The 27,958-nt window shown below is 53.0% G+C and overlaps 11 protein-coding genes across 11 annotated transcripts; 5 read left to right on the top strand and 6 right to left on the bottom strand.

Moving 5' to 3' along the window:
* Positions 1-300: 300 nt before the first annotated feature.
* On the bottom strand, positions 301-2,397 carry MRS44_005891 (uncharacterized protein; the record flags this gene model as incomplete). The annotated part of the gene is made up of 1 exon (XM_065621565.1): positions 301-2,397. One exon carries the CDS (start codon positions 2,395-2,397, stop codon positions 301-303), a length of 2,097 nt encoding a protein of 698 aa, XP_065477637.1.
* Positions 2,398-4,047: 1,650 nt separating this feature from the next.
* MRS44_005890 (uncharacterized protein) lies at positions 4,048-4,251 on the top strand (the record flags this gene model as incomplete). The annotated part of the gene is made up of 1 exon (XM_065621564.1): positions 4,048-4,251. One exon carries the CDS (start codon positions 4,048-4,050, stop codon positions 4,249-4,251), a length of 204 nt encoding a protein of 67 aa, XP_065477636.1.
* Positions 4,252-4,831: 580 nt separating this feature from the next.
* Positions 4,832-6,757, bottom strand: MRS44_005889 (uncharacterized protein; the record flags this gene model as incomplete). Its single annotated transcript, XM_046283799.2, has 4 exons — positions 4,832-5,547; positions 5,601-6,191; positions 6,250-6,431; positions 6,483-6,757. 4 exons carry the CDS (start codon positions 6,755-6,757, stop codon positions 4,832-4,834), a joined length of 1,764 nt encoding a protein of 587 aa, XP_046140535.2.
* Positions 6,758-7,661: 904 nt separating this feature from the next.
* MRS44_005888 (uncharacterized protein) lies at positions 7,662-8,858 on the bottom strand (the record flags this gene model as incomplete). The annotated part of the gene is made up of 2 exons (XM_065621563.1): positions 7,662-8,475; positions 8,653-8,858. 2 exons carry the CDS (start codon positions 8,856-8,858, stop codon positions 7,662-7,664), a joined length of 1,020 nt encoding a protein of 339 aa, XP_065477635.1.
* Positions 8,859-9,805: 947 nt separating this feature from the next.
* Positions 9,806-11,005, bottom strand: MRS44_005887 (uncharacterized protein; the record flags this gene model as incomplete). The annotated part of the gene is made up of 1 exon (XM_046269842.2): positions 9,806-11,005. The coding sequence occupies one exon, from the start codon at positions 11,003-11,005 to the stop codon at positions 9,806-9,808; it is 1,200 nt and encodes a 399-aa protein (XP_046140537.2).
* Positions 11,006-13,486: 2,481 nt separating this feature from the next.
* On the top strand, positions 13,487-14,788 carry MRS44_005886 (uncharacterized protein; the record flags this gene model as incomplete). Its single annotated transcript, XM_046269851.2, has 2 exons — positions 13,487-13,642; positions 13,694-14,788. 2 exons carry the CDS (start codon positions 13,487-13,489, stop codon positions 14,786-14,788), a joined length of 1,251 nt encoding a protein of 416 aa, XP_046140538.2.
* Positions 14,789-15,010: 222 nt separating this feature from the next.
* On the bottom strand, positions 15,011-15,895 carry MRS44_005885 (uncharacterized protein; the record flags this gene model as incomplete). Its single annotated transcript, XM_046279298.2, has 1 exon — positions 15,011-15,895. One exon carries the CDS (start codon positions 15,893-15,895, stop codon positions 15,011-15,013), a length of 885 nt encoding a protein of 294 aa, XP_046140539.2.
* Positions 15,896-16,367: 472 nt separating this feature from the next.
* MRS44_005884 (uncharacterized protein) lies at positions 16,368-17,677 on the top strand (the record flags this gene model as incomplete). The annotated part of the gene is made up of 2 exons (XM_046274726.2): positions 16,368-17,245; positions 17,293-17,677. 2 exons carry the CDS (start codon positions 16,368-16,370, stop codon positions 17,675-17,677), a joined length of 1,263 nt encoding a protein of 420 aa, XP_046140540.2.
* A 490-nt stretch (positions 17,678-18,167) lies between these two features.
* On the top strand, positions 18,168-18,608 carry MRS44_005883 (uncharacterized protein; the record flags this gene model as incomplete). Its single annotated transcript, XM_046283800.2, has 2 exons — positions 18,168-18,386; positions 18,435-18,608. The coding sequence occupies 2 exons, from the start codon at positions 18,168-18,170 to the stop codon at positions 18,606-18,608; spliced, it is 393 nt and encodes a 130-aa protein (XP_046140541.1).
* Positions 18,609-19,663: 1,055 nt separating this feature from the next.
* Positions 19,664-24,192, bottom strand: MRS44_005882 (uncharacterized protein; the record flags this gene model as incomplete). Its single annotated transcript, XM_065621562.1, has 5 exons — positions 19,664-20,271; positions 20,344-21,058; positions 21,108-23,211; positions 23,266-23,876; positions 23,950-24,192. The coding sequence occupies 5 exons, from the start codon at positions 24,190-24,192 to the stop codon at positions 19,664-19,666; spliced, it is 4,281 nt and encodes a 1,426-aa protein (XP_065477634.1).
* A 1,337-nt stretch (positions 24,193-25,529) lies between these two features.
* Positions 25,530-27,382, top strand: MRS44_005881 (uncharacterized protein; the record flags this gene model as incomplete). The annotated part of the gene is made up of 3 exons (XM_046280587.2): positions 25,530-25,571; positions 25,783-26,407; positions 26,463-27,382. The coding sequence occupies 3 exons, from the start codon at positions 25,530-25,532 to the stop codon at positions 27,380-27,382; spliced, it is 1,587 nt and encodes a 528-aa protein (XP_046140543.2).
* Positions 27,383-27,958: the final 576 nt, after the last annotated feature.

Genomic DNA, 27,958 nt, shown 5'->3' with positions numbered 1-27,958 from the left:
GGAGGCCTTGACAGTACCGGTACCTCATGTCTTGGGGGACTTTGCACGATTGATTCCTAACCGCATCAATGCAAGGTAAGTTTTAATTCAAAATACTTGACTATTACAACTTGCACCCTGTTGGTGTAATGAAAGGTACATGACGAGTTGCAGGTGCTACTCTAACTATTGACTGATGTACTTGGTGCGAAAATGACAACCCCCAACGCCTATGATGCTCTGCCACATGAGCGGCCTTTTTTTGTTCTCGTTTATATCTCGTACAGTTGCGTTTCCGCGATGTGCTGGTCGTTAAGTTGTTCATGAGGTTTGGTCTGGGGTGTCGTAACCAGAATCAGAGGTGCCCTTGGGTCTCTTGGCTGCGGTATCCTCCTTGTCATCCTTCTTAGCCTCCTCCTTGGTCTCCTCTGTGGTCTCATTCTTGGTCTCTTCCTTGGTATCGCCCTTGGGCTCGCTCTTGGGCTCTTCCTTTGGCTTCTCAGCCTCTGGCTTCTTCTCTTCAGCCTTTTCGGCCTTGTCATCCTTGTCCTTCTTGGCTTCGTCCTTCTTGGATTCGCCCTTCTTGGTCTCGTTCTCAGACTCGGAATCAGAATCAGAATCGGAAGAATCAGAACCAGAGCTCTCGCCGTTGCTGCGACGCTTAGCCTTGGCCTTCTTCTTGCGAGCCTTGCGACGCTCCTCCTTGCGGACCCTCTTGGCCTCGGCCTTGCGGGCCTTCTCTTCCTCCTTGCGCTTCTTCTCGGCATCATCAATCTCCTTCTGCTTCTTCTCCTTGCGGGTCTCGACTATCCACTCATCCACAGCCGCGATGGCAGCCTCAGGATCCCGCTTGTGCTTGAGGAGTAAGCCCTGGATCTCAGCGGGACTGAACTCATGCTCGGGAAGCGCGGCAGCAAACTTTTCGGCGAGGGCCTCAATGCGCTCTGTCAGTTCAAGACGTTCCTTCTCTTCCAAGGCAGCCTTCTTTTGAGCGGCTTCGGGATCGAGTTCGTCAGACTTGGTTTGAGGAGAGTTCTCTCCTTCGTAAGGGGCATAGATGGCGCGGAAGATGGAAGAAATCATGCCAGAGTCGGCGAGGCCAAACTTGACAATCATGTCGACACGGCCAGGACGAATGAGAGCCTTGTCCAGCTTCTCGAGGTGGTTGGTGGTCATGATGAGGACGCGACCCTCCTGAGAGGCCACACCATCGAGGATGTTGAGGAGACCAGAGAGGGAGAGTCTACCAGGGAGGAGAGGGACAGCGGCGCCCTTTCCAGGGACAACCGGAGCGACAGGGGCTGCGACAGTTTCCTGTGTGGCGCCCTCCTTGCCCTCTTCACGAGTGTGGGTAAGACCGGCGGTATCGATATCCTCAAGCAGGACAACGCATCGTCGAGGAAGATCAGCGAAAAGAGACGCCAGGTTCTCCTCATTTGCCATGGCGGAACTCAAGCTGACCATGTAGATGCGCATTCGGAAAAAGCCAGCCAGGGCGAGACTGAGAGAACTCTTTCCAGTACCGGGAGGGCCATAGAGGAGATAACCACGGCGGTAGGGAATACCACGGTTCGAGTACCAGCGACGAGTGCTTGGGTTGAGGTAGTCGGTAACGTCGTCAAGGAGGTCCTTCTTTACCTTCTCGTTGAGGATGACGGTGGAAACGGGACGGCTGGCACGGGTCATGCAGCGCTGCCAGGTAGGATCACCGCCGTTGCTGCCAGAGGCACCGCGGTAGATCAAAGTCTTGCTCTCGTCCTTCTTCAGGTACTGCGCACGGGCATCGACGAGGAGCTCCTTGAGGATGCGGGGGTTGCGGCCGAAGCAAGAGATGGAGATTTCCTCACGCTCGCTCACGACAAGGAAGCCAGACTGCTCGCGGTTCTCGTGACGCTCGAAAAGCAGAAGCTGACCTTGATACCAGAAGAAGTGGGTGCCAAATGATGGAGTGTACTGGAGAGGCTTCTTGCGAGGGGCAGAGCCGTGAGAACCGTCACCGTCACCATCCTCATCCTGGTCCTCATCCTCGTCCCAGCGCCAGAGGAACCAACTTCGGGAGTTGATATTTGTGTTGACGATGAAGCGGCGAGAGCTTCGGGCGAATTTCTGGCTCGCAACCCAGGACATGATGATGTTGTAGATCTCGTCGTCGGTGCGGATGCGCACGACAGACATGAGATACTTTTCAATCATGCCCCAGGCATAGTCACTGATGTAGGTCCAGGCGAAGGTGATTCCAGAGATGACGAGGAGGAGGGGAATGTAGATGTTGAGGTCGATGCCGAGGTATGCCTGGATGGCAGAAGAAAAGACACTAAAGCCGGGGATGAGAAAGTCGAGAAGAGCGAAAGGGACTTGAGGCTTGAAAGCTACATCAGGGACTCCCAGGCCGGGACCCGAGGCGTTGATGTTATCCATGATAAACGAAGCTGACGAAAAACGCAGCGAGAGTGGTGATATCACGGTGTGTTGTTTTGTCGAAGATATCCGCCACTGGGAGGTAGTGGGTTGCCCAAGATAGTCTACGGCAGAGACTAGAGGACTAGATGGGGAAAGAACCAAGACTGCAGAAGCAGATGTTGTGAGAAGAAGAGAGGAAGGAAAAGTGCAACTCGAAATAAGTGAGGAATTTATACCTCTTGTCCACGTAGGAGATGTAAGTACATGATCGTATCTAACGCATATAAGACGATGCGGCCTGCAGTCCGTCCGCCAGAATGGATACACCCAGGCCCGGAGGAGGCATCCGTGTCCAGCCCTACAAGGCGGGGAGGAGACAGGGAGGGATGCATCTTACGAGGGGGAGGCTCTGATTGGGCGCAAGGGTGAGACGGCGACCTGAGTCACAGCCCGTATCTCGAGCTCCAGACCTCTTTTGGGTCTTATTGCGTCCCGCGAAACTAGGCATCCACGGCCTTGGGGATTGAAAATGTACGATGGGCCAAGTCTAGGCAGCGCTTACGGGGTCGTGTTGAGCGCAGAATGGACCTTTACTGGTCAATGGGACATATGCATCAACGGCCTGAAAGATGGGGGCTTTCTCTCTGTGCGTGTTCAATAAAGTCTCCGTGGTGGATGCAATGGATGTCTGCGTTGGACAAGGAGAGCGCACATGATGACTGCATCTAACCGATCACGCGACAATGAAGCCTGGGACAAGAAAAACATGGTTCCCAAAGGTCCCTTTGATTGCCTTGCTTTACCAATGAATCCAGGGTATCAAACAGTATGGAGTAGAAAAAAAAATGTGTTGTTGCGTTCCCGCAGCGGGGAACCAAAGCCACAATCAAAGCCTCCCGCCTCGCCGCAGAGTCACAGCGGAGATGCCGTTCCCCGCTAAACTACCCGGGAGTGGCTGTGCCATCTGGCCGAATGAGGTCATCACGGCATGTGTCGTTCAAAGGGCCTCCGATGAGTTGTTTGGCCAATTGCGAATAGTTTGTGATTAGGCAAACTCCAAGGCTTTTTATGTTTGTGCATGTTGACGCCATGTTATTGAACAATGGATCCATTATTGCTTGCTGGGGCTTTTCTTGTTGTCGTCATAGGTGGTCTAGAACGTCCTTAACAAGACGAATTGGAGAAATCAGGGTAGCTTCTTAACTAAGCCTTCAGGAATAACACGGCGATATCATCATGGTGCAGACAAGGCCGGTCAATACATGACAGCAAATCACGTTGTTCGCAGCCACTGTCGTGCTGGATACTGTAGTACTAACAGAACCTTGTTTCATATTGGTTGCCTCTTACAAGACGAAAAACACTGCATCATCTTCTGAGTGAATGTCTTTAGTTAACGGACCTTGTCTGCAAGCTTGATCAAGTGGCAAATGCCAACTCGGACCAAAGCTGCCTGGCAGCTCCAGCCACACTTGGGTTAGGTGACGTACCCTCACTCGCCACAGAACCTCGGCTTTGCCACATTGAGGTATAAGAGGAGAAGTCCTCACAACGACACTTGAACAGCAACTCTACTTTCCATCAACAAAGTGCCCTTTTTAAACCGAATTCTATCTCGAAAATCAGTCAAAACACACACAACACCACAAAACTAGCCTCTCAATAATCATGGGTCTCCCTACCTTCTCCGAGTCCACAACCAAGGACCAGACCCCGCAGCAAGAGACTCAGACCGAGCAGGTCGCTACTGGCGCGGGAGCCAACACGGGCGCCGGTGTGACAAGACCCAAGACTGAAGAGGAGAAGGAGGCTGATCGTTTGTATGAGGAGGCTATGGAGGAGGAGTATGCTAAGCGTGAGGGTGGCTCTTAGATGGGATGAGTTTATGTCATGAACTTGATGATGGGACGACATATGTGTTAGTAGGAAACTCTACTCAATAATTAAACAAAATTTTGGCGGTTACGGTATTTAACTGAATTAATGTCGACGTGAAAATGAGGAACACAGCAGACTACCCGTCATTCAAACTGAAGTTGGCTCCATTTGCTGTCAGTATTGCAAAGCTAACATAGTTGTTGGAGGATCTAAGTGTTTCCACTTGTTTTATTTGTTACAACGTTTCCTAGTTCTTTGTCCATGTGAGACGAGCCTTGCCCTCTTTGATAAGGTGCTGGATAGCTATGCTATCCAAGCCACAGACGATTTCACTACAAATATGGGATGAACCAAACATAAATTGGCGAAAAGATTTGGTAGATTCTCTTCCACGCCCGTCATAGCCATCGGGCGTTGCTATCCTCTCTGTCCATGTCACCAAATCACGGGCTTTATCAACTTTTCAGACTCCTTTTAATAAAGACAACAGCTTTGAACCCTGTATATCTAAACTGAAACAATACAACATTACAACTGAACCCAAAATCACAAAGACCTATCAAGTAGATGCCACTCAGCCCTCATGCTCCGTGCCTTGATAGCCACCTGTAACCCTGGGATCAACCTCATCCCAGTCCGGCAGCCACGGATGCCTCCTGTGCCCAAAGGCGTCCAGACTCCTCCACAGGGGCTTCTGGATCAGATGGCCGCCGTGCGAAAAGACGAAGGCCCCGTCACCGTCCCACTGCAGCTGCCAGGGCCCGTTGGGCGCGAACATGAGGTACAGGTACTTGAGCGTCCGCGACATCCACTCGCCCTCCATCTTGTTGATCCACTGGTCCTTGTCCTGGACTGGCCCCCCTTCTAGGTCGTATCCGTTTTTCACTGTTACGTCGTTTATGCCTACGAAGCCGTTTGAGACGCGGCATGTAGAGTTGATGCTTACAAACATGTCCCATGCGCGGTCTTGCCACTTGATATCTCCCGTCATGCGGTACGCGTAGTACATGGTCTCAAAGAGGTCCGAATCGAGAGTGTAGGAGCGCTGCGTAGGCCAGAAACCCGTTTCGTTGGCGAATGCTTCGAAGTGAACCGGCGGGAGGGGGTTACGCCTCGTGCCAGCTGTGAGCTCGGCATCGATCCATTTGAATGCGCGAGGGGGAAGGCCTGACGGCATGCTGTTGGCCACAGCCCAGCAGGTCTCGGCGATTCTGAGGCCAAAGTCGATGTAGCGCTGTCTCCTGAGGGTGGCACCGCCCAGGATGAACATGGCGCCAGCAGAGCAGCTTGCTATCGCACCTGTTAGCTTGATCAAGGGGGTGCGTTATTGGAGGTGCTCATACTAAACTCTGCCCTGGGTATATGCTGTGCATCCTGGAAACCAGCCAAAAAAGTCAAATTCCGATGGTTCATGGGATGCGAAGTGAGATGCTTCATCATATCCTCGACCGACTCGACCCACAGCTCCGCCGTCCGGTTATACCGCCTCGAGTCCATGTTGCGCAGCTTTATCATGCCGTGGTAGAAGGGTGCCGTGTTCTTCGTGTAACCTCCTTGTTTGCTGAAGAAACCACCCTGCTTGGTGTTGACCATGTCCGGGAACAAGCCCGGGATAGTCTTGTCGTGTAGGATGGGCTGCCCGATAAGGGCCTTGAAGCCGTTGACAAAGTTCTTCCAGAGCTTCTTGAGCCCAGACCGGTGGTGGATGCCATCCAGCTCCACGCCCATGCCGCCGGCTGCTCCCAGGGTCGTCTCTAGACGTCCTGACCTCTGTATCATGGGCGTCAAGAGGACACCCCCGGCGGGGATTCTTGTGTCCGAGCCAAAGGCGACCTTTAAAACATCCGTTAAGAGGACTGCCTGGTCCAAGAGGGCATTCAGGCTAGACTTTGTTGTGGCATATCTTCGATAGGGGCCATTGAGGAGGTCATAAGCTGTGTGTCAACATGTAAGCGGGATTGCGTCGAGAATCGAGGTTTGAGGGAGACGAACCCGAGACCATTGAGCCAATAAGTCGAATAGTCGCCTCGTAGACGTTGACTTCCTCGGCAACCAGCCTGGTGACGGTAAAAGTGGCACTGCCGATGAACCACATGATGCGATCCATGATGGTCTTTTCACCCATGATGATGGCTGTGGTTAACGACTCGATAGCCGTACTACCAAATCCACTCCTATCAAGCAGTATCAACATCAGTATCAGCATCGTGGGTCGCGCTACTCACAAATCATTCTCAAATGTACCACTCAACGGATTCAAGGTATCCTTTGGAAAGGCGTAGGTGTAGTAGCCCCGCCATGAGTGCCGGAAGGCCTCGGCGATGGCATCGGTTTTCTCAGAGTCGTCTCTGTACTGAGGCTCCTCCAAGATCTTGAGCGGGGGCTGGTAAGTCAAATCATAATTGTAATTCTCCCCCTCGTAATTAGGAGGCTTGGGGATGAGGGCGCAGGCGTAGCTTGCGAGGCCTATAACTAGGGGGAACACTCGAGCAAGGAACATTTTGAACGCCTATCAATGGTGGGTGGGTTAGTGAACATGAAGGAGAGAAAAGACCGAAGGTGCAAGGGGAGAAACCCAAGATGGATGGTAAGGACAGATTTTATTTCAAGGTTGCAAATGCAAAGTGTGTTTGATAGTGGTCACGCTTCTCTTATAACCGCTGAGTACCATCTATTTTGAGTTGAGAAGCCTCGAGAAATCGGTCCTTCCCTTCAGCCGGTCATGAAGGGAAATACCCTCAATGATGCGAGCTTGACATGGAATCGTTACAGAAAGAATAATCATAGGTGAATATATGAGCGAAGTGCTCTTATGAATTTATATATGATTAGTTAATTTCATCTTGCCCAACCCTTGAAACGATCATATATCTATCACCTATTCTGGTCAAGAAGCAGTTCACTGTTATCACACAAGTGACACTTCGTCCCTCTAACTGTGCATCATATTGGGCGCTCAGAGCAAGTCCTGTCTTGTCGCGAAAGGCTAGTTGTGTACCGCCCATTATGTGCAGACCTAGGATGGCTTCAACTTGCAACAAGTCTTATGTAAGTACCCGCGTGAATGATGGTAAACTTTCGGGTCACGGCCTGTACCCGAAACAACGTGGCCGGTTGGCAGGGCTAAACCCTTCAAGACCTCGACCAGCAAGGTTTTGGCATGGCCATCTGTGTTTGCAGTCGCCGTTGAGAAATGCGTCCTCTGGCTAAGTCTCTGTGACTTTGAAAAGACCATTCAGGGGCATTGCTTTGGCGGTTCCATACCCGTGACGACAGATTGGAATAGTATATGACCACGCCCTGTTATATCCGGCCAAAATGAGCAGCCTAGTGAGTCGTGGATGAAAATGCCGTTTGAGGCTGCTGTCACGTCCAAGCTGTAAACCGGACGAAAGAAGGCGTCATCAGCCGCTCTCCCGCAGCCTTGCCAATGCAGCAGCAACACCTCCATCAAGCTGGTCTTCCTTATCTGCTTGGCTCGCCCGCTTAGCCTCATCCGCCTGAGCTGTCTTCTTAGACGCCTCAATAGCAGCCGCCAGCATCGCTTCCTCTTCATCCTCATCGTCTGTATTGTCCATAAACTGAAACTGTTTTGCTGCTGGCTCCACCGAGGTTGGCGTGTCCTTTGCTGTTGACGGCCCGGCCGATGTCATTTCTCGTAGGGGCACACGTGAAAGCGGGAGTGCCTGATCTAGCTTGGAGGAGCGCTCTGTAGCTTTGGCACCCCTTTTAGCCGCCTTCTTAACTCTGAAGGGATCTCCGACTGCTGATGTCCACCTCTTGACCTTGATACCGCCCCAGCCGTTAAGCATGCCGAGCTGCTCGGCATCCGCGTTGACGGCGTTCTTCAGACTTCCAAAGTTGCTCACGAGGGCGACCGCATCCGACTTGTTCAGACTCCTCGGGACGGTGACAAACTCGACCAGCTTTTCGCCGTAGCTCGAGGGTTGCTGGCCGCGGATGGCGCCAAATGAGGCGTTCTCGTAGCTCTTGTATAATTCGAGGTAGCGTGCGGCCTCGGCGGCGGACCAGCACAGAATCAGGGTGACGTTATTGACGAGAGATGTCTTGGAGAGCTCCTTTAGTGATGCTTCGTGGTTTGGAATGTCGACCATGGTGAGGAGGACGCGGAGGTTGTATTTGCCTTGGAGGTTGCGGATTCGGGTGTAGATGTACTCGGGATGGAGGCGATGGTATTTGAGACTGTCGCGCAATGACCTGTTAGCATGATCCCATTCGCAAATGATCAAAGACTCACCTCAGAAAAAGAGCACAAGTGCCCAGCCCCAAGACAAAGTCGGCCGGGATATCGCTGTACTCCCACGGCATCGATCGAACGCTGGTCAAGACGGGATTCCCCTTTGGCGCGGCGACACGAGGATGGTTGAGCCGGACTGCTTCTGAGGCAGAGCCTGCGGTGTAGGCTGGACGACCTTTCCAGCGCCTGAAGCAGACGGAGGCGCCTTGTCGAGGCGTTGCGGCGTGGGCTGCTGGATCTTGCTCGGCGTGGGTTGCTGGATGGGCCTGCGCGGGATGGGAGTTGGATCTGCGGCAGCCATGGCGGCCAGAAGCTCCTCGTCTGCTCCGTAGTCGTCGTCCATGGCTATTGATCCTCTACAGTTTTTGCGACAAGGCTGATGAGCTGGTGGTGCACTGTATTCGCGCCTGAGGTGGCTTGTTGACTCTCCGAAATTCACGGAGTTGAAGGGTCGAGGTTGAGCTAGAGTGGGGCGTCTAGGATGACCATTAAACAATGGACAAGGCATGTGTTGCGCAGGATGTTCAACCTAAACTACTATATAAATTATTCGTCAATCATATCTGACTATCATCATAATCTATGGAAATCTTGAAATCTACACAAGAATTAGTACGAGCATTCAACTTAGCTTCGACACGCGCAACCAACTGTTCACCAACAACACCTCTACGTCATGGCAAACGAGACATGGGTCAACAAGCAAGGGGACCATGATAAGATCAAGGCGAAGAAAAAACATCAGATCTAGACCCGCCCCAAGGCTTTCAAGCATCAAAGCGCGGCCCAAACCATGCAGGGTCACATTCATCTGCAGTTAAAGCCCTCATCTACATGGAACGACCATCGTTCTTCTTTTTTGACATCGGATGCAGCCGATCTTTTTGAGACTGGATGATCACGATAGCCCTATTTTTATCCCTCATTCTTGTGTGTCTCATCGTCCGATAAATCGAAGGATGTGGCAGTGCCCAGCGTCGTCTTTCTCCACCGTGACAGCACCACTGATCTCGAGGACAGGACGATACGATCGGCAGATGCGTGTAAATGTCAAATATCAAATTGCTCGAGAAAGAAATTCCCTCTAGGTATCTAAACTAGGTATCCAGTATCCAATCCGATCCGATCCCATATGCAGCCGTTTCCGTCCAGACCGCTTCATGTTCCCCCGCCAGTTCCCAACCCATTGACCACACCCAAAACACAGAAACGCCAACCCCGTCTTTCCAAAATACGCCAAGCACGTTAATCCATCAAGGCACCGCATCACATGAGCCCATGTCTCAAGACCTAATCCACCTCCTCCTCTAGCCCTGCATACTCTTGCGGGTTCGGCAGTGTCCCGCCCGTCAGTGAGGAATGGATCGAGTACAGAGCAGCCAACCAACAGTCAAACATGGCCCCGACCTTCTCGCACCGTCCGTTTGGTGATTCGATTCTCGTGACCTGATCTCGTAGCCTCTCGTACGCTTCGATCATGACCCAGACCTGCAGCGCTGCCGTGTCGCGGCCATTGTGCTGCGGCCGGCCTGCGACAACGGAGGAGAGCTCCCTGGTGAGCAGATCGAGAGCGATCTGCAGGCTGACATTCTCCTGGAATGAGTGACCCGAGGGGGTTGTTGATCGGTACTGGGGAGTCTGGTCGGGAGAAGGCGGGGGAGAGAACGAGTAAGGCTTGAAGTAAATAGTATCACCCTCAAATGCCGCCAGGTTGGTATCTCGAGTGGCGGCAGATGGAGTCCGTAGTTTCGACTGGCGAAGGGGGGCTATCGGAGCAGGCGAGTTGGTGCGTGAAGATGACGGGCTTAATCTCCACGGATCGCTGCGAGGTACCTGAAGAGTATCGTGCGGCACTAGACCGGGCTCTTCAAAGTGATGGTCGAATGAGTGGTTATCGAAGGAAGAGTTCCCGAATGAATGCTCGGAGTAGCCGTCCCTCGATTCAAGGAGCTCCCGATACTGATCAGCGATGAGGTCGACACTCGTTGTCTTTTCCGGCACATCCAATCCCTTCCGTGCCAGGGCGTGCTGCTCCAGCTGTCCAATCTTGAAGACGGGCGTCTTGGCTTGTCGTCGCATGGTAGATGTTGTTGAGGCTGATGATGCTGGCGAAGAAATCGACGAATTATCAAGCGAGGGCCGTCTCTCTGGGTCCTGGATTGTGAGGTGCGAAAACTCGGGGATCTGGCGTTGAGAGGAAGCCCGCGATACTCTCGGCTCTCTAAAGAATCCCCGCGGCTCGGGCGGCATTTCCGGCTCTGAGAACCACGGATCAACCACGGTCTCGGGGCGAAGGTAGTGATTCCACTTGGCATCGCTCAGGTCGGGAGCGCCGTTCGAAACACGGCGATGCGTTGGCGAGTACAAGGAACCGTCGAGGCTGTGGCCGGACTCTGTAGAGCCACGCTTCGACTTGAGTCTGGGATCCGATTTTTGAAGCTTGCGCCTCGGGGGCTTCAAGCTCTGGCTCCTGGTGAGAGTGTTCTCCATGGTTGTTGTGTGTAATTCTAAAATTCGCTGACAGTTCGGTTTCAACTATATCGCATTGGGTGTGAGGCGAGGTGATAGCAATGGATCGTGGTTGAGGAGGTCCTTGGTGGGTAAGAGTTGTTGTGTGTTGGTTGTGGCCGAGTGGATAAATCGACGTTGATCAAGTTGACGAGACACTCGGGTATTGCAGCCATGAGAATCAAACAGGAACTGAGGACCAAGGAGTTTATGACGGGAGGGAAAAAGCAAGGTGCAGCAAAAACAAGAACGGGTCGCTTGCGACTGTTATGTATCCATGCCGTACAGTGCAGGACAGACAAGCCAGGGCACCACAGCGCAGGGCAGGGCCGAGTGTTGAGTACTCGGTAATTACAGAGCCCTTACCGCTTCCATCCTCCATCGATGGGCCCGTCACCCGAGAAGCGGGCACCAGCTGGATAGTGGCTTTGGCCTGCAGGTAGAGGCGCGTCGGTGCCGTGGGAAGCCCAATCGACGCAACCACGAGGAGGACGAAATACCCACGTCATGGGCCAAGGGCTACGAGAGCCCCAGTGGTTTTCCACCGTCTTGGTGGCTGGAGAAGCGTTGACGGACAGGGATGCGTCGCCAAGTTGCAACTTTCAAGACCTAGCAAGACCGGGGTGCCCAAGTGCGCTCTGCCCGATCGAGTACTAGATCGGCGGTGCTGAACTTGATGTTGGTCTGTTGAGAAAATCAAGAATCAATCAAGAATCGGCGGGTAACGCGACGCTCGAGTCCGGGTAAGAGTCAGAGTCTGAGCATCACGAAAGGCAGTGAGGGATGGTCCTTGTTCCAGAATTTGGTGAAAAGGCACAGAATGACACCCTGCTTGGCGGTGAGGGCTAGTCCATCAGTCCGAGGCCGATGCACTCTAGCCCGTCCACACTAAAGATTGTTTAGTTTCCTGACTTGATCCCTCCTCGGCCTGGCCAGGCTCTTTTTTTCCTGCGCGTCGCGTGGGTTGGGTTGGTGGACGTGTCTGTACTGTCGGTTGGGTTGGCTGATGTCATGTGCACACAGCGGGACCTGGGAGGACCCTTGAGATGAACAGTTAAAAAGCAAGCAAGCAGCCCACCAAACGTCACCCACCCTCAGCCGACGTGTCCGCGAGGCGAGGGAAGGGATCCATTCCTTTCCTTCCATCGTCTCGTCTCTTGCTCTTTCGAGGTTTGACGCGTCGGTGTTGGCCGGCCTCTGGTGTGGTCAGGTCTTTTGTGTGGTCTCTGATGAGGAGGCGTCCATGTCGAGGTTGAGTTGGAGGGTTAGATGTCAGGTCCCGATCACAGCTTTTATCGGCACGTGCATTCTTTGACTTCTTGGTTTCTTCAACCCTTTATTTTCAGTAAATAAACAACTGTTACAGCAACAAAATCATGAAAAAGCAATGTTTGGAGTCATCAATTCCTTGCTGAGAAACCTTGGCCATATTACTGGTCGACGGATGAAAGCCGCTGACTGATACCTCGGCTCAAGAAAGACGCAGCTACAGTGCTGATTAACTGTGCGGCACCCGAATTCAACACTGTTCTGCCCCTCCTCAGGGCCAGATGAAATGAGGGGCAACTCCTCCCAATTCTTGGTGGGGTTACAGTACCATCCATCAAATGCGCAAGACGGCAACAGACGGGTTCTCGACGCAACCACATTCTTCAAACTCAGCCTTGCCTTTGATCCAATCACTTTTCCGAACCTGGGCTCTCTGGATATCCGATTGCGGATCTAACTCCTCCCGCGGGGGGAACGTGATGCTACCAAATGGGGACAGCATTCATGCGCGGGGGCGGCGGGACAGCTGCGGGGGTTTGAGGCGTTGCGCCGTCATCTCACGATACTTACACGGCCAAGTCATTGCGCCCAATTGGCGCAGTCCTCAGTCATTTCACAAGTTTCTTTCGTTACAACACTAACATCGTCCCCCAAAGCCACCCCCAACCCCGGCATCTCAGTGCCGCTCTCCAAGCCTCACCAGCCAACCCTGAGGTCCTTTGCCTCTCCGAACAGCGAGAGCTTGCCGGTAACCGCCCCATCTCTACTCATGACAGACTGATCTTAGCAGCTCATCCCATGGGGGTTCAATGGGCGGAAACTGATTTATCCATCAATCAGAGGCCGGAAAACACTCCGTCATGGCATCTAGATGCTGCCCTTCCCCACATGTAGACGATGCGCCGTCTCATGAGCTCTGGGGATGAAGACGGAGGGGAGGGTATAAAGCATGACGCGCCCAGCTTTGGGGTCTACCTGGCTCAATTGAACATATTATCGTCTCTCAGCTCTCATCTCGACTTTTCTATCGTGATACTTGGTCCAACGTCTTGCTGCTGCAGCTCTCTGACCACAGCTCAACCCCTCCCCGCGTTCGGAGCTCACCCCACCTTAGCTCATGCTTCGTCACTGAGCTTCACCTCGACCTCTTTACCTTCGTAACAACTACAACTACGACTCGATAGAATAGCAACCATGGCTGAGATCACCATTACCGGCTGGAAGACCCGCGATGTTCGGTTCCCCACGTCTCTCGACGGAACTGGTTCAGATGCCATGAACGCCGCTGGCAACTACTCATCCGCCTACTGCATCCTCGAGACCGACTCACAATACACCGGCCATGGAATGGTTAGTGAATAGTAGACTCTCAGTCACGGCAGACATAGCTGACTCTCCCAGACCTTCACCATCGGCCGCGGAAACGATATTGTCTGCGCAGCCATCAACCACGTCGCCGAGCGCCTCAAGGGCAAGACCCTCTCCTCCCTCGTGTCAAACTGGGGCAAGACATGGCGCTACCTCGTCAACGACAGCCAGCTCCGATGGATCGGTCCTGAGAAGGGTGTCATCCACCTCGCCCTCGGCGCCGTCGTCAACGCCGTCTGGGACCTGTGGGCCAAGACCCTCAACAAGCCCGTCTGGCGCATCGTGGCCGACATGAGCCCTGAGGAGTTTGTCAGCTGCATCGACTTCCGTTACATCACCGATGCCATCACCCCTGAGGAGGCCGTGGCGATGCTCAAGGAGCAGGAGGCCACCAAGCCTCAGCGTCTGGAGGAGGCGCTCAACAGCAGGGCTGTGCCTGCCTACACAACGAGTGCTGGCTGGCTCGGCTATGGCGAGGACAAGATGAAGTCCCTACTCCAGGAGACCCTCAACGCCGGATACCGTCACTTCAAGGTCAAGGTCGGTGGTGACATTGAGCGAGACCGAAAGCGTCTGGGCATTGCTCGCGAGGTCATTGGTTATGACAAGGGCAACGTGCTCATGACCGACGCCAACCAGGTGTGGTCCGTCCCCGAGGCCATCGACTACATGAAGCAGCTCGCCGACTTCAAGCCCTGGTTCATTGAGGAGCCTACTTCACCCGATGATGTCCTCGGTCACAAGGCTGTGCGGGAGGCCCTCAAGCCTTACGGCATTGGTGTCGCCACGGGAGAGATGTGCCAGAACCGTGTCATCTTCAAGCAGCTTCTACAGACTGGTGCCATTGACGTGTGCCAAATCGACGCCTGCCGCATGGGCGGTGTCAACGAGGTGTTGGCCGTGCTTCTCATGGCCAAGAAGTTCGGAGTGCCCATCGTCCCTCACTCTGGCGGTGTCGGTCTTCCCGAGTACACTCAGCACCTGAGCACCATCGACTACGTCGTCGTCTCTGGCAAGTTGTCTGTGCTCGAGTACGTGGACCACCTGCACGAGCACTTCCTGCACCCCTCGGTTATCAAGGATGGATACTACACCACCCCACGGAGCCGGGTTACAGTGTCGAGATGAAGCCCGAGAGCATGGATCGGTACCTCTACCCTGGTGAGAAGGGTGTGAGTTGGTGGACTTCTGAGGAAGCTAGGGTTATCCTCGATGGTGAGAAGATTTAGATGTGGTTGAAAAATGCGGGATGCCGCTTGTGATTTAGAATACTCCATAGGAGAAAATGACATGATGTTATGAGTTATTAAAGATTCCTGCTTTCTAATTGTCCTGGAAGTATGCGGACATTTACAGTCCCAAGTGCCTGTCGAGAAACTGGACTATATCTTGCAACATGTCCGAGTTGTACCAATGAGCCAGATCTGGGTAGGTGTTGTACTGAACGGATACCCCCATTCTCTCCAGAAACTCTGCGGCTCGTCGGCCATGTTGGTATTCCACGTCTTGATCCTTTTGGCCATGGCCCATGAATACAGGGGTAGACAAGAAGGGGTATGAAGTTGGTGGGGGTGCAGGATCGAGTTCAGCTTCTTGTCGTAGCTCGCCAATGGCACGTTGTAGCGGCGTGGTCTCTTCTTCCTCGGGGTCTCTTTCGAACAAACCATCTGCTGAGGCCTCAGACTTGGTGTCCTCGTCCAATATGTCCATCATGGCATCAGCCAATGGCATAAAGCCGCTCATAACCACAACAGCACCCAACGGGTCACCCTCCCAGAGCAACGAACTCACCAAGGTCATGGCGCCGCCCTGACTAAACCCCATTAACGCGACTTTTCGAGAGTCGCCCCCCAGCTTCTCAATCTCATCTCTTAAGATCCCGTGGATATGCTCCACGCTGGGTCGCATCTCACCGCGTGCCTCGGGCTCCCAATCGCCGGTACCCTCGTACCACTGATGGATGAGAGACCGACGGTACTTTGTCGCTCGTGCGAGCGGTGCTGTGGGGAAGACGAGACGGGCGTGGGAGAGGGATTCTCGGAGGGTGGTTGTTGGCTCTGCAGATATAGAGGAGAGGAGGGGACCGTGGAACTTTTGGGCGTTGAAGCCTCGGCCATGAAGGATGACGATTGTGAGGCTGTGGGATGAGAGGGGAGATAGGACTATTGGAGACGGGAATTGGCCTGGCTGAAGGCGCGAGGGATTGATTTGTGGTATGTCGCCGCTCGATGACATGGTTGATGAAGGTGATGTGGGCCAAAGTGAAGCCTCTGGTGATGCATTAGCATATATTCTTGATGTAAGCGCGCAACAATCTCCAACAAGAGTAAAAATCATACACTTTATCGTATCCTGGTAAGATCTGTACCACAGAGCGATAGCTGGCATGCAGAGTCTATGTCTTGAAGCAATGTGGGTTCAAGGTTTGTATGAGCCAAGTTGGATGATGAGAGGACAAGCGCTCATAGGCCAGCACCACGAACCTACGACCAGACGACCAAGACTGCGAAACCACAACCTGTAAAGATTGTTACACAAAAAAACAGCAAATATGCATAAATAACTACAATTGCAGTTTATTACAAATTTCTACATGTATATGGATTTATTCATGGTTGACCAGCCACTACCGAGACAAACCACCATGTCATCCGCGACGTGTCAAAAACCCCACGTAAACCCTCCAACCTCATCAACACAATCAAAAATGAACCTCCTCGACCATGCCACGCACCCAATCCTCACCCTAACAGCCGCATTCACCGGCTGGAAGGCCCTCCTCCTCTCCATAGCCGTCGGCGCATCCGTCGGTCCAGACTACGACACGTCGACGTCGCTGTTTTTCGAGGCTGTGCATGAGGACACGCCTGGGCATGCTTCCCTCGCTGCGCGGCTGACGAGGTGGGACGCTTTGTATTTTATGCATGATGCACGTGTTGGAAAGGTTTATGAGCAGGAGTGGGCTTTTGGTGTTGGGTTGCCTGTCGTTGTACGCGGTGTGAGGCATCTTTTGGGTGTTGATGCCTTGGAGGCTACCGTTGCCGTCGCCGTCTCTCACGTCTCGCATCTCATCGCCGTGTTGGCGCTGTATCAACTCACTGTCGTACTCTTTGGGAACCGGAGGCTTGCGTTCCTGGCGGCTGCTGTGCACATCTTCTCCCCGGCGGGACTGTTCTTGTCAGCACCATACGCCGAGAGCACGTTTTCGTGTCTTTCGTTTATTGGAAACCTCCTCTTTGCCATTGGCTTCAAGAACGGTCCCGATTCTCTCCAACGAAACGTCGCCGTTGTAGGAGCCGGTCTAGCATACGGCATCTCTGCAACATTTCGAAGCAACGGGCTCTTTGGCGGCATCCTGTTTGCCGTCGAAGCTATCAGGAACCTTTTGGCGCTCACCAACGGCTTCACCATCTCGAAGGTTTTGAGACTAATTGCGCCTGTTATCGGTGGTATTCTCGTCGCGGCCGGGTTTTTTGCGCCGCAGGTGATTGCATGGATGAGATACTGCAATGTGGAAGGGGAGCTGCGACCTTGGTGTGTGCGTCTCATGCCGAGCATTTACACTTTCGTTCAAGAAGAATACTGGTAAGTCTTATACTCTTGCGGCTGCACCGTTTCTAACTGTTGAGCAGGGACGTTGGCTTCCTCAAGTACTGGACTCCCAACCAGATCCCTCTCTTCCTCCTCGCAGCTCCAATGCTCACGCTGCTCATAAAATCTGGCACCGAGTTAATGAGCGAGTCAAACCTAAGCCTCAGAACTACAGACTCACAGGGCCGAATTCTAGTTCGCACGCTGGCGGGCATGCAGACTCTACTCGCGGTCCTGGCCATCACCACCTACCACGTCCAGATCATCAGCCGTCTATCGTCCGGCTACCCGGCATGGTACTGGTGGGTAGCCTCATGCCTAATGAACAAGAAGAGATCAAGTCTGGGCTACGGCGTCGTCGTCTTCATCACCATGTACGCTGCGATCCAGGGGGGTTTGTTTGCGTCGTTTCTGCCTCCTGCTTAGATCATGTGCATACAAACGAGTGTTCTCGCTATTATTTATACATAGTCTTTTCTATACAAGCTTCTGTACTTGGCAGTTCCTATTAGGTTACAGTTAAACTGTGTTGCCAGTGATGGTCGCCGCCTGCGTCCCAAACGGGTAAATTTGAGTTGAATGTGAGGCTATGAATCACGGTCAAAAAAGGTACAATCAGGATAAACCTCACATTTACTTCGGTTTGTTTACAATAGCAACCTCAACAGAACAATAGGGTATTGTTTAGCTTTCTTTTCGTTCTCCTTCGTCCATATAAACCCACCTTCTGTCCCCCTTCTTCCCTTCTTCTCTCCCCCTCTGCATCATCGTCTCATCCACACGAGAACATCACCCAAGACACAGTCCTTAGCTTCTTGCTACTGTTCCCACTAATACTTCAACTTCTCTCATCTTTAAATTCTTTCGTCTTTAGCTTCTCGACCACTTCTTCTCCTCCTCATCCAAACGAACAACCATGTCGACTGAAGAACCCAAGACGAGCACTGCTCAGCCGCTGCAGGAGCAGCAGCGACAACAGCGACAACAGCACCAGAACGCAGATTCGACATACGGGTCAGACGAAGAGATTCTGATCAAACTCAAGAGTCTCGGACTCGAGGACCAACTTTCCTTGTCACTCCTCGCCAAGTTCAAGGAGCTAAGGCTCCAAGACCGTCCCTACTTCTCGCCTCCTGTAAGACCCCTTCCACCAACTCAACACTTCACCCTAACAACAAGATAGCCCACCATTCACTCGACCATCGCAGAGAGGGCAAAGGCTTGGAGCTCGGAGTACTGCGGGTACTGGAGTCCCAGCTGGGACGGTAGTATCCATCCGTACGCTCGACCCCTGCCGTCCACCATCCCTCCCGGGACAGAGTGTCCCAGCCAACGACCTACCACTGCCTTTACCTGAGGTATGGGGCGCCCAGTCATGGCCAGTATGGCTCTATAACGCAAGCCAAAGATTATGAATGGAAGGGGTAGAAGACTGAACGGGAGTATGGGATGATACCACTGGCATAGAAGCAGGCATGGGCATAGGGATTACGGAGTTCCGGTCATCACTTGATCCTTTTTCAAATCAGACATGATTTTTCTCTGGTCTTTTACGTATTCTCCAAGTGACTCTTGGCCCTGGTTGGTGGGCGAACTTGACACGTGAACTTGCCTGCTGATGCGACAAACACGAAGCCATTCACCCCGCCGAGATTCGCTTTCACTGGCGCTCACAGGACTGGCGTTGACATGTTTCAGCGGAGGAACAGCTGTCACTCAACTTATGTTCCATCTCTTCCCTTACCCCCCGTAACTGCTACGTGTTCTGCTGGACAGTCTTCTTCGCAGTCTACTAGAGCGACTTGGAGTCCTTTGGACTGATCCGCCAGAAGTCGCCCATGTTCAAGATCACGATACTCTTCTCAGTCAACTCTTGCCAATCAAAGAGCCACTTTCCCCTACAAGTCTCTGATACATCTGAACCAAGCCAACCAGGCATGGCTAAGGTGCCTGTTAATTCTTATTCTTCTGACGTGAAGACATCCACTCGGGACCTCCGCATTCTCGTCTCTCGAACCTAGAGATTGAATGCACCGTTCGTGACTGTCCCCTAAGTTGCAGAGCCGCAGAGGGCGGTGGCTTAGACGGAGTGTTGACCGGACAACTTTGAAACTTTGTTCACTCATATCTCAACATCACTCCTTGAACAACCGTATCACAACTCAACACCAAGAAGCTCGGTAACAAAACACCTTGATATTCGCTATCGAAGAAAATTACGAAGCTGATCGCTTCCGTCGCTGTCTAATATTGAAAAAAAGAAGAAGAAAAAAGTCCCAGCTCCAACCAAAGCGCCATATTTGAAACCATACCAACTTAAGAACCCATCATCTCCAACACACATCATTGCCATGCCAGTCTGTCCCGTCATGCCTTGAACGCCAACACAAATGGCCTGCTTCAAGATGGAGCTCATTCGATCCTGTTGGTTGAAGCTTCACCTCCAGTGTGAATGCCCACAGACCTTGTCTTTTGAGACTCAACCCTCGCTTCAAGGCCCATCACCAACGCGGTCAAATTTCGACTCCGCGCATGTGAGAGCAGCTCCGAGTCTGACTTCCTCCTGATGAGGAGCCTAGGTTTGAGCGCCAGAGCATGATGTTCAGCGAGGACTCTGTGATAGTCTTCCAGAGTCACCTGGGGGCCTAGCCTTCTCTTCCCAGAGCCGATGCCGTCTAGACCTTCGAATTTTCCTTGAGGCGGGCCGAGCCGTTGATCCACAAAGGGCTCCAAGTAGCCATCCAGGCTCTTGCTCATTTCGCAGGGCGGGAGCAGTGAAATCTTATTCATTGTGCCGTAGTTTCGCGCATTGCCCTTCGATCCAGAGGGCTCCAGTAAAGAAGTTGCCTCCGTAACGACCGGTTCTGGTGTGATCCTCGCTGACGCTGTTGATGCTTCCGCCTGATGTCTTCTTCCCTCCCTGTTATCTTCATCTCCTCCTGGTCCTTCTTCCAATATCGTGGATAATGCGCTGTTTGAACTCGAGCCCTCTTCCTCGTCGGACTCACGGGTCGGCCTTTCTGCTCCTCCAGGTGCGAACAACCTGAGTACGGACCATCGCCGGTAGTTCTAATACTCATCATCTGAGTCACTATTGTCGTTAATCCTAATAGCTCGCCATCTTCTATCCGTCAAGTCTTGGGCTGCCGTTCCCTCACTTTCAGGGTCAACGTATCCCTTACCACCAGCGATACTGAGTGCGACTGGAAGGAAGACCAAGGCGTGAAGAGCAGCGAAGACAACGAGAGCAAGCCAGACTCGGAAGTAGTAGATCTCAAAGATCTTTGACCGGGTAAAGGCAAGAACACACACACCCAGGAGCTTGGTGACAGTGATGCCAGAAAAGACAGAGCCACCAACGTTAACAAGGGCTGTCCAGGCTCGGGCGTCACGACCGCGGAACGAATTGCTGTTGCCCTCCATCACCGTTCGTGAGGGGAACATGAATGCTCTAGCAATGTGCGCGCAGAATTCGACCGAGATTCCAACGCAGATGATGAGGTTCACCAGCGAAACAGCATTGAGAGACACGCCGAAGACGGCCATTGCGCCCATGATGTCTACGACGCTCATCACAACTGTGAGAGAGACCACCAGTGCCGTGAGCAGCGAGCCCAGGAGCACAGATGCGACGACAAAGATAATGCCGACCGCAGCACACAAGAGACCCGCCGTCAAGGACACAATGCTGAGGTACTGGTCGAAGAAGATGTAAAAGACGCTGTACGGGAATACGTCGGCGCCGGTTCTCTCTCCAATCTCTGAAGCGATGCGGCGTGCCGAAGTGTAGGCACTAATAAAGTCATTCTGGCTTCTCAGAGGGGGTGTGAGCCGTTCTGAAGTGGCTGGCCGTCACCGCTCCCGCTTCGTTGATGACCACAGCCTGGCCGTATGGTGCTTGTCCAGCGAGGGGGCAGTCGTCGTTGGTCGGGCTCGAGAGGAACTTCTTAAGATAATGCACAAACTCTTCGTCTTCGGGCATTCCATAGAGCGTGGTGTTCCATGCCGGCTTGCGATCAGCGAAGCATGTCTGGCCATGCTCCACACAGCACTTCTCGTACATTGGGTTCAGCCAACGGAAGAAGTCGTCAATCCAGCTCGCAGTTGGCGCAGATATGTAAGAAATGTCGGATCTCTGTCGTTCAAGCTCGAGGGTGTTGGTGAGGGAGAGGTCCTGGCAGGTAGTGAACCTCGAGCAGACCTCTTGTTGCTGCTCACGCTTGGTGATATCCACTCCACGCGTAACAAAGTACACAGGAGGACCTGTCTCCAGGTAGTCATACAGGTCATTGAAATAAGGGATCAGATAAGAACCGTCAGGAATGGCGACTCGCTGGTCAAGGCCAAGCTGGATCTGTGGCAAAAGAGCCAGTCCAGCCGCGAACAAACCAAGGAAGATGGCGACAACAACAAGCTTGACCTTCTTTCCGAGCAGTCGAGGGGCGTATGTGTTCTTGATGAAGACCTGCAGCAAGCTCTCTTCAGCCATATCAGAACCACGGCTAGCCCCTTGCGCGAAGCCGTTACCACCATTGAGATGGATCCTAGCCTTAGTGATCTGCCAGCATGGCCACAGCTCGCATCGGTGGTCCTCAACCCGCATCTGGTTAAGTGACAGGAACGAGACAAACATGGTCATCTGAAGCAGAGCGTTGACCAAAACTGCACCAGCAGCGTATGCGGCAAAGTTTCTGACCGCCGGCATGCCCACGGCTGTTCCAAGCGCGAAGGCCACCGTCTCTGTGAGAGCAGAGAATAGAATAGAAGGACCCATGCGACCGAGAGCTCTGGCGACTCGTTCCTCAACCATCTGATCAGGGCAGCTGACGTTGACTCTCTCGAGCTCATGAACAATCAGGAAGATGTTGTCAACTCCCACAGCAAGGACGATGAACGGAATGACCTCAACGATAATGAGGGTCGCCTTGAGACCGACCCACGAGAAGAATCCAATAGATGCTGCAATCGACATGAGGACGATGATAATGCCAACCAGACCAAGCGTGATCTTGGACTCGACCAGGAGGACGGCGGGGTTTCTAAAGACGTGCTTGAGAGGAGTGCCCAGCGCCATGCAAGCGTAGACAAACATGACAATGTAGCTGATGACGACGATCTTGGCGTCTGTGTTGGTTGACTTGTTAAGCTCCTGTTCCAAGCTGATCTCGGTGTTGAAGGACAGGCGAAGGCCTCGCTCATTTGCCTCCTCCTGAACTTCAAGAAGTCGGTCACGCAGGGCATTCTCCCAGTCCACGGCGCGTGCGAGAGCATCGGTTCCTTCTTGAGCGTTGTTGACCACCCAAGTAACGGTGATGGCTCGGGCGTCCAACACGTCATCATCGTAACCACCAAAGATCATGTCGGGTTCAATGGGCTGGCCAAACTCTGGTCGACAGTCCACAGGAGTCTTGGCACATGATCGAAGATCATCCTCCCAGTGTTTCTGGTCAAATCCACCCTTGGAATACCAGTAGGCTGTAGGAGATTGAACAACGCAGGCATTTCCAGTGGGCTTGTAGCACAGGTCCTTCAGGAACTTGCCATACGTAGGGCTTTCGAGCTTCTCGATGCTCTTTTCAACATCCATCCACCACTTGAGAGTCTCATAGCTGAGGACGGGGCCGGGTCCGGAGGGATGGGTGTCGTTGACCAGGAACACCTTTTCGGCCCGATAGAAGGGGCCAAAGTTGGAGTCAAAGTAGGCCTTCTCCTGAGCGGCAGCAGACGATGGGCTGACCCAGAGTCGAGCAGGCTCCCTCTCGAGATCGAAGCGGAACAACCCAGCACTAAGGATGGCCACAACGAGCAGGCTCAGTCCAATACTAAGGCCCGGGAAGCGAGCCGCAGCGTGACCAAGCTGGTAGAATGCCTTGTCGCATTTGTCATTGACCCAATAACGCTTGGTCGGACGGTCGCGCATAGCTTCCGTCTGAACTGGACCGCCCTCATCCTCGTCGTCGCTATGCGAAGATTCATGCAGCAAACGCGTCCTCTCAACTTGCCGTTGCGCATACCTCTTCCAGGCGACGTGACCAAAGATCGATGCAAATAGAGCAAACAAAAGGACGCTGTAGATAAAGATGGATGCGAATGATAGACAAGGCAAGAGGCCCACGTGACAAGACTTGGAGTCCTTAACAGCTGGGAGCTCTGGGCACACCTCGGGACAGTCAACGCAGACACAGCGATAGGCGGGGTCTTCGTCGTTGCACTTCTTTGGCTTCATATCCAAAGGGTGCATCTCTGGGTCGCTATACTCTGTGGGGTAGTTGATCTGGAAGGGAGAGCCAACAAAAGGCTTCTTGTCACCGAGGAACTTGAGCATCTGGGTATAGTTCTTGGCACCACCGCCAATCAGGTCCATGGCCCTGCTGTTGGCGCCGCCAAACTTGACCTCCTTGCAGCTGTCATAGAAGCCAGAGCCATATTCCTCGGACACGAGCTGGTCGAGCTCCGTCACCAGGTGCTTGCCGTTCTTTTCGACCGAGTCGGTAACATTGATGAACAATGATTGATCAGGAGAGCAGGTAAAGGTACAGAATAGGTTGAAGAAGTTTTCTTTGCACGCGGGACAGGATCCGACGATGGTGGCTGGTGTGCCGAGTTCGGACTTGAGTGATTGGACCTAAGTGCGACGTTAGCATGACGACTCGATATCGAGATGAGGATGTGCTCACTTGTTCCAGGCTACAGCATACAGGTCCAGTCCTCCATTTCTCGCCGCAGAGCTCGACAAGCTCATTGCGAAGCTCTTCTTCGGGGTCTTGAGCTACATCGTTGTCGACGCATGGGAGCTCTTTGCCAAAGAGGCTCTGCTTGCCGCAATGGCCGCGGAACGCGCAACGTCCAGCTTCGTGTTTCGGAGTATATGGCTCAGCAAGGCCCAACCCAACCAAGAGGCCGGCGGCAGCTCCGAGCCGGGGGAGGATGCGTTGATGCATCTCGAGATGACGGGGCCGCGCGCGGCGGTGACCGAGCGGAAGATGGGGTCGGTCGGCCTGGTCGGTCGCGATCGGGTATCGATGTGGATATCTCTTGGTCGACTAGATGATGCAACGAGAGTGCGACGGCAGGGTATAAGATGCTGCAGAAGCAATCGTAGGCATGCGATGGAAGAAGTAAGAAGTGAAAGACGAGGTCGGTCTAAACAAGCTCCGAAGACGCGCGCCGAGCGGAGAGAGACAAAGCTAAATGACGGTAATAAACGTAAGGTATGGTGATGTCGTCGTAACGACTCAGGCGGGAGCTCGGAGGACGGTTACGGTACCTACCTCCAGTACTGCACAAGCTTGGCGGCGGGCGTTCCAGGTCACCTGCGTCATCGGTTCCTGGGGCAAGAGCGGCCCGTGATTCGCCAGATGAAGCATGACTCGGTGGCTGATGCGCTCTAAAGGCTGGGGTTGCTGGGGATCGCGTGAGCCTTCCGTCATGAATCATCAAATGAAGAGTGAGAGCTGCCTACCTGGGTAATTAGTTACCCTATTGAATCGCCGAGGTATGATATTGGGAGTCGGTGTGAAAAGAGCTTCCATTATCGTGCACTTGGCAACTGTAACTGTACAATTTGGTTAAGCTTTCGGTTTGTTGGGTGGCTTCTCCAACCAATTCCCGCCTGCATAGCCTCCAATGTGGCATGAGCGCCTAAATTAACGTTATACATTCATCCATGCGTGGCTTTCGATTGACAAGCCTTCAAGATGATTGACGCATAGACGTTGAAAGCATGAACAGCAGGACACAAGTTTTTCGCAATAAACCTTCAGCAATTCACGCTCTGCTTTCTACTCTTTCTACTCATATCACCAAGCTTGGGCTAGCAGCACAGCAAAAAGCGCGCGTTCCTTAAGCATGTCTCAGACCTCACGGCCTATTCCAGCCAGGTGCATATGCTTGGAGGTCATGATTTATAACAATCAGCAATCAGCTATTGCGAGCATACAAGCATATGCGTGCGTATAGCATCGTCGCGACACACAGTGAGCTACCTACCTATCCGGGTAAATAAGCATCTATACAAGCATTGTTCCCAACACGTGATCTGACTGGCTCAGCATCTTGATACGCGCTCCACCAACTGGGCTGCGAGTTGGAAAAAGGCCATGACTCTGTGCTATGCGTCATTCAACCAACCCAACTCTTCTTCTTCTTTCAACATCCCACGAGCGAAGAGACGAGAACTGGTGTCGACGGCACGAACAACATTTACTGTGAAATCCTTTACGTGTATCATGCTCTATTCTGGAACTGCTTATCTTCAACCCCACTCTATCCCTCCCCCATGCCCAACGAAACTTCAGAAGAACTTGTCCAGAAGCTGGTGGTATGTGGTTTACAGTCTTGATTATTTTTATGATGTGTATTGCGACCCAGCGCGAGGCAACCGCCAAGTGAGATGCGGGATACAGAGTCACCTGTCGTAGCAAGAACAGTCTGGCTCAATGAACGCGTCGCCAGTGTCAGACACATTCCTCAAGCCATGACGCTCAGCAGTGACCGAATTTTGTGATGTGTACTAACCCTTGGGTCAACAGGAATCTTTCCGCTCGCTTCTGGATGAGGCCCTCGTAGTCGCTATTGCGAGCGATCACGATCTCAAGCAACAAACCCAATACGAAGCTGCCAAGGCTATCTTGGATGGCCTTGCTCAAGATGTCACTGCAGAGGAAGCAACTGGGTTCAACCCCAGCGGTATCTCTGGTGTGGCTGAAGACCCAAATGAAGAAACAAGCACCACCGAGACGGGCAGCCAGCAAGCCTCTCGTGCAAGAGATACAGACACTTCTGTCAGCGACGTTACTTCGTCAACTGCAAGCACGGCGTACTCCATCCCGCGGCTCACGTCTTTCAATGACGACAGCGAAGAGAGCAAGGTGCTCCTCCTCCAGGGCATGTTCTCCGAGCTCAAGGAATTCGACATCAAGCATTCCTTGAAAAAGGCAAATGGAGACTTCCAGACCGCACTTGACGATCTCCTCAACATCCAGTACCTCAAGTCAACAGGCCAAGAGCAGAAAGGAGTTGATGGCTTCTTCCAGCCAGAGGCGAATGTTGGGAAGAAAAGAAAGAACAGAAAGAAGGGAAAGAAACCTTCGGTTGACGATACGCCATCGTCGAGCAGTGGAACTAGCACACCTGGAGACTTGAAGGAGATGAAACGTAAGCATTTTCTCCCATCATACCTTCTTGAAATAGTAACTCACGACCGCGACAGGCCAAGATGAGATTGCGTATCTTGCGGATAGGCTCGATCTGCCATTCGGCTTCGTCTCCGGCATCTTCTACAACAAGCGCTGTGCCAGCGGCGCAACAGCAGTTGAGATCCTGGATCAGTACATCGCTCAAGGTATCGAGACTCAGGACGAAGCGGCAAAGAAGTACGCCCAGGAACTCGCTCAAAAATACCGCAACGTTCCTGAAAAGTACATGTCGACCATCGTCCAGGTTACTGGCTCCATCTCGCAGGAGTCAGACGACATTGCCGCCCTGCTGAGCAAGCACTTTGCAAAGAACCCTTGGACGCAGAAGCTCGATCTGAACTACCCCCTCACGCCACTGCCGCAAGAGGAAATCGATGGTTTCGAAACTGTTACATCTGGAAAGGCCAAGATGACGAAGCCATTGGCCCCCAGACTAGGCAGCACTTTTGACCCCTCCGCGTACACGCAAGCTGCGGAGAAGGCTAGCCAGTATAATCGGGCCAAGCATGAGGCAGCAGCTTCTGCTGCACAGCTCAGTAGGCGAGGCGCCTCGAATCCTCTCTACCGACAGGCCGCTGGCTACTACGCAGAGGTTGCGAGGGAGCAGGGCCGCTATGCAGCGCAGGCCACCTCGACTGCCGCCGATCTCCTGGTTGAGAAGCAGAGCACAGCCAGCTCGATCGACTTGCATGGCGTCTACGTGCAGGATGGTGTGCGCATCGCCCGCCAGAGGGCGCAGGCCTGGTGGTCTGCTCTAGGCGAGTTTCGGTCTGAAAAGGCGCGGCAGCAGCCATTTACTGTCATCACTGGGCTCGGTCGCCATAGTGCTGGTGGCGTGTCACAGTTGAGACAAGCTGTGGCTGCAGCTCTGCTTCAGGACGGATGGAAGATGCAGGTCGAGACTGGGCGCTTCGTGATCAAGGGTCGACGATAGCGCATGTGCAATCCGCAACATTGTCCAGGCCGGGGTGTGTTTACCAAGGCTCAGCTTTGTTATTCAGCCCTGTGAGAGACACTCCGACTGGCCAGATCATCAAGATCTACCCTTCTTGCTGATCGGATGAGTCGATGCACCGGTTGCCGGGTCTTTCGGTCTCAATTCGTCGCCTTCTGAGTGGACGGTTCTGGTTTTGGAAACCTTCGCGAGACTTACGCAAGCTCACCCAAAACAAGGCCAAGCTCCAATAGCCCTTGTTTTCTTGGTTCCTACTGGTCAGAAAGACCTGTCAATCGTTTGTGGGCCAATAGATGACCCAGCTCTCCGGTTACTGCGCGAAGGATTCAATCCTGGAGGCTATGCTAGGCATGCACAAAACGAGAGGCTCCAAGGCGTCCTCTCGTAACTTTGTTGTTGTGGTGCAATGCAATCTCGCACTGGTGGCGCCTCGGCTGCTTCCCAGAAGGGAAATGCGTTAGCCATCGGGAGGTCGTATAAGTATTTGGGCGCTGGCATTTGAAGCTGGCTGGAATATCTGGGCATCAAATCTCAACTTACACACAAACTAAACTC

This window comes from Fusarium solani (genome assembly GCF_023522795.1).
Source record: "Fusarium solani strain SB1 chromosome Unknown bctg00000003_1, whole genome shotgun sequence".
Classification (NCBI taxonomy): domain Eukaryota; kingdom Fungi; phylum Ascomycota; class Sordariomycetes; order Hypocreales; family Nectriaceae; genus Fusarium; species Fusarium solani.
Note: the sequence above shows the minus strand (reverse complement) of the source record. Positions and strands in the feature narration are given on the sequence as shown.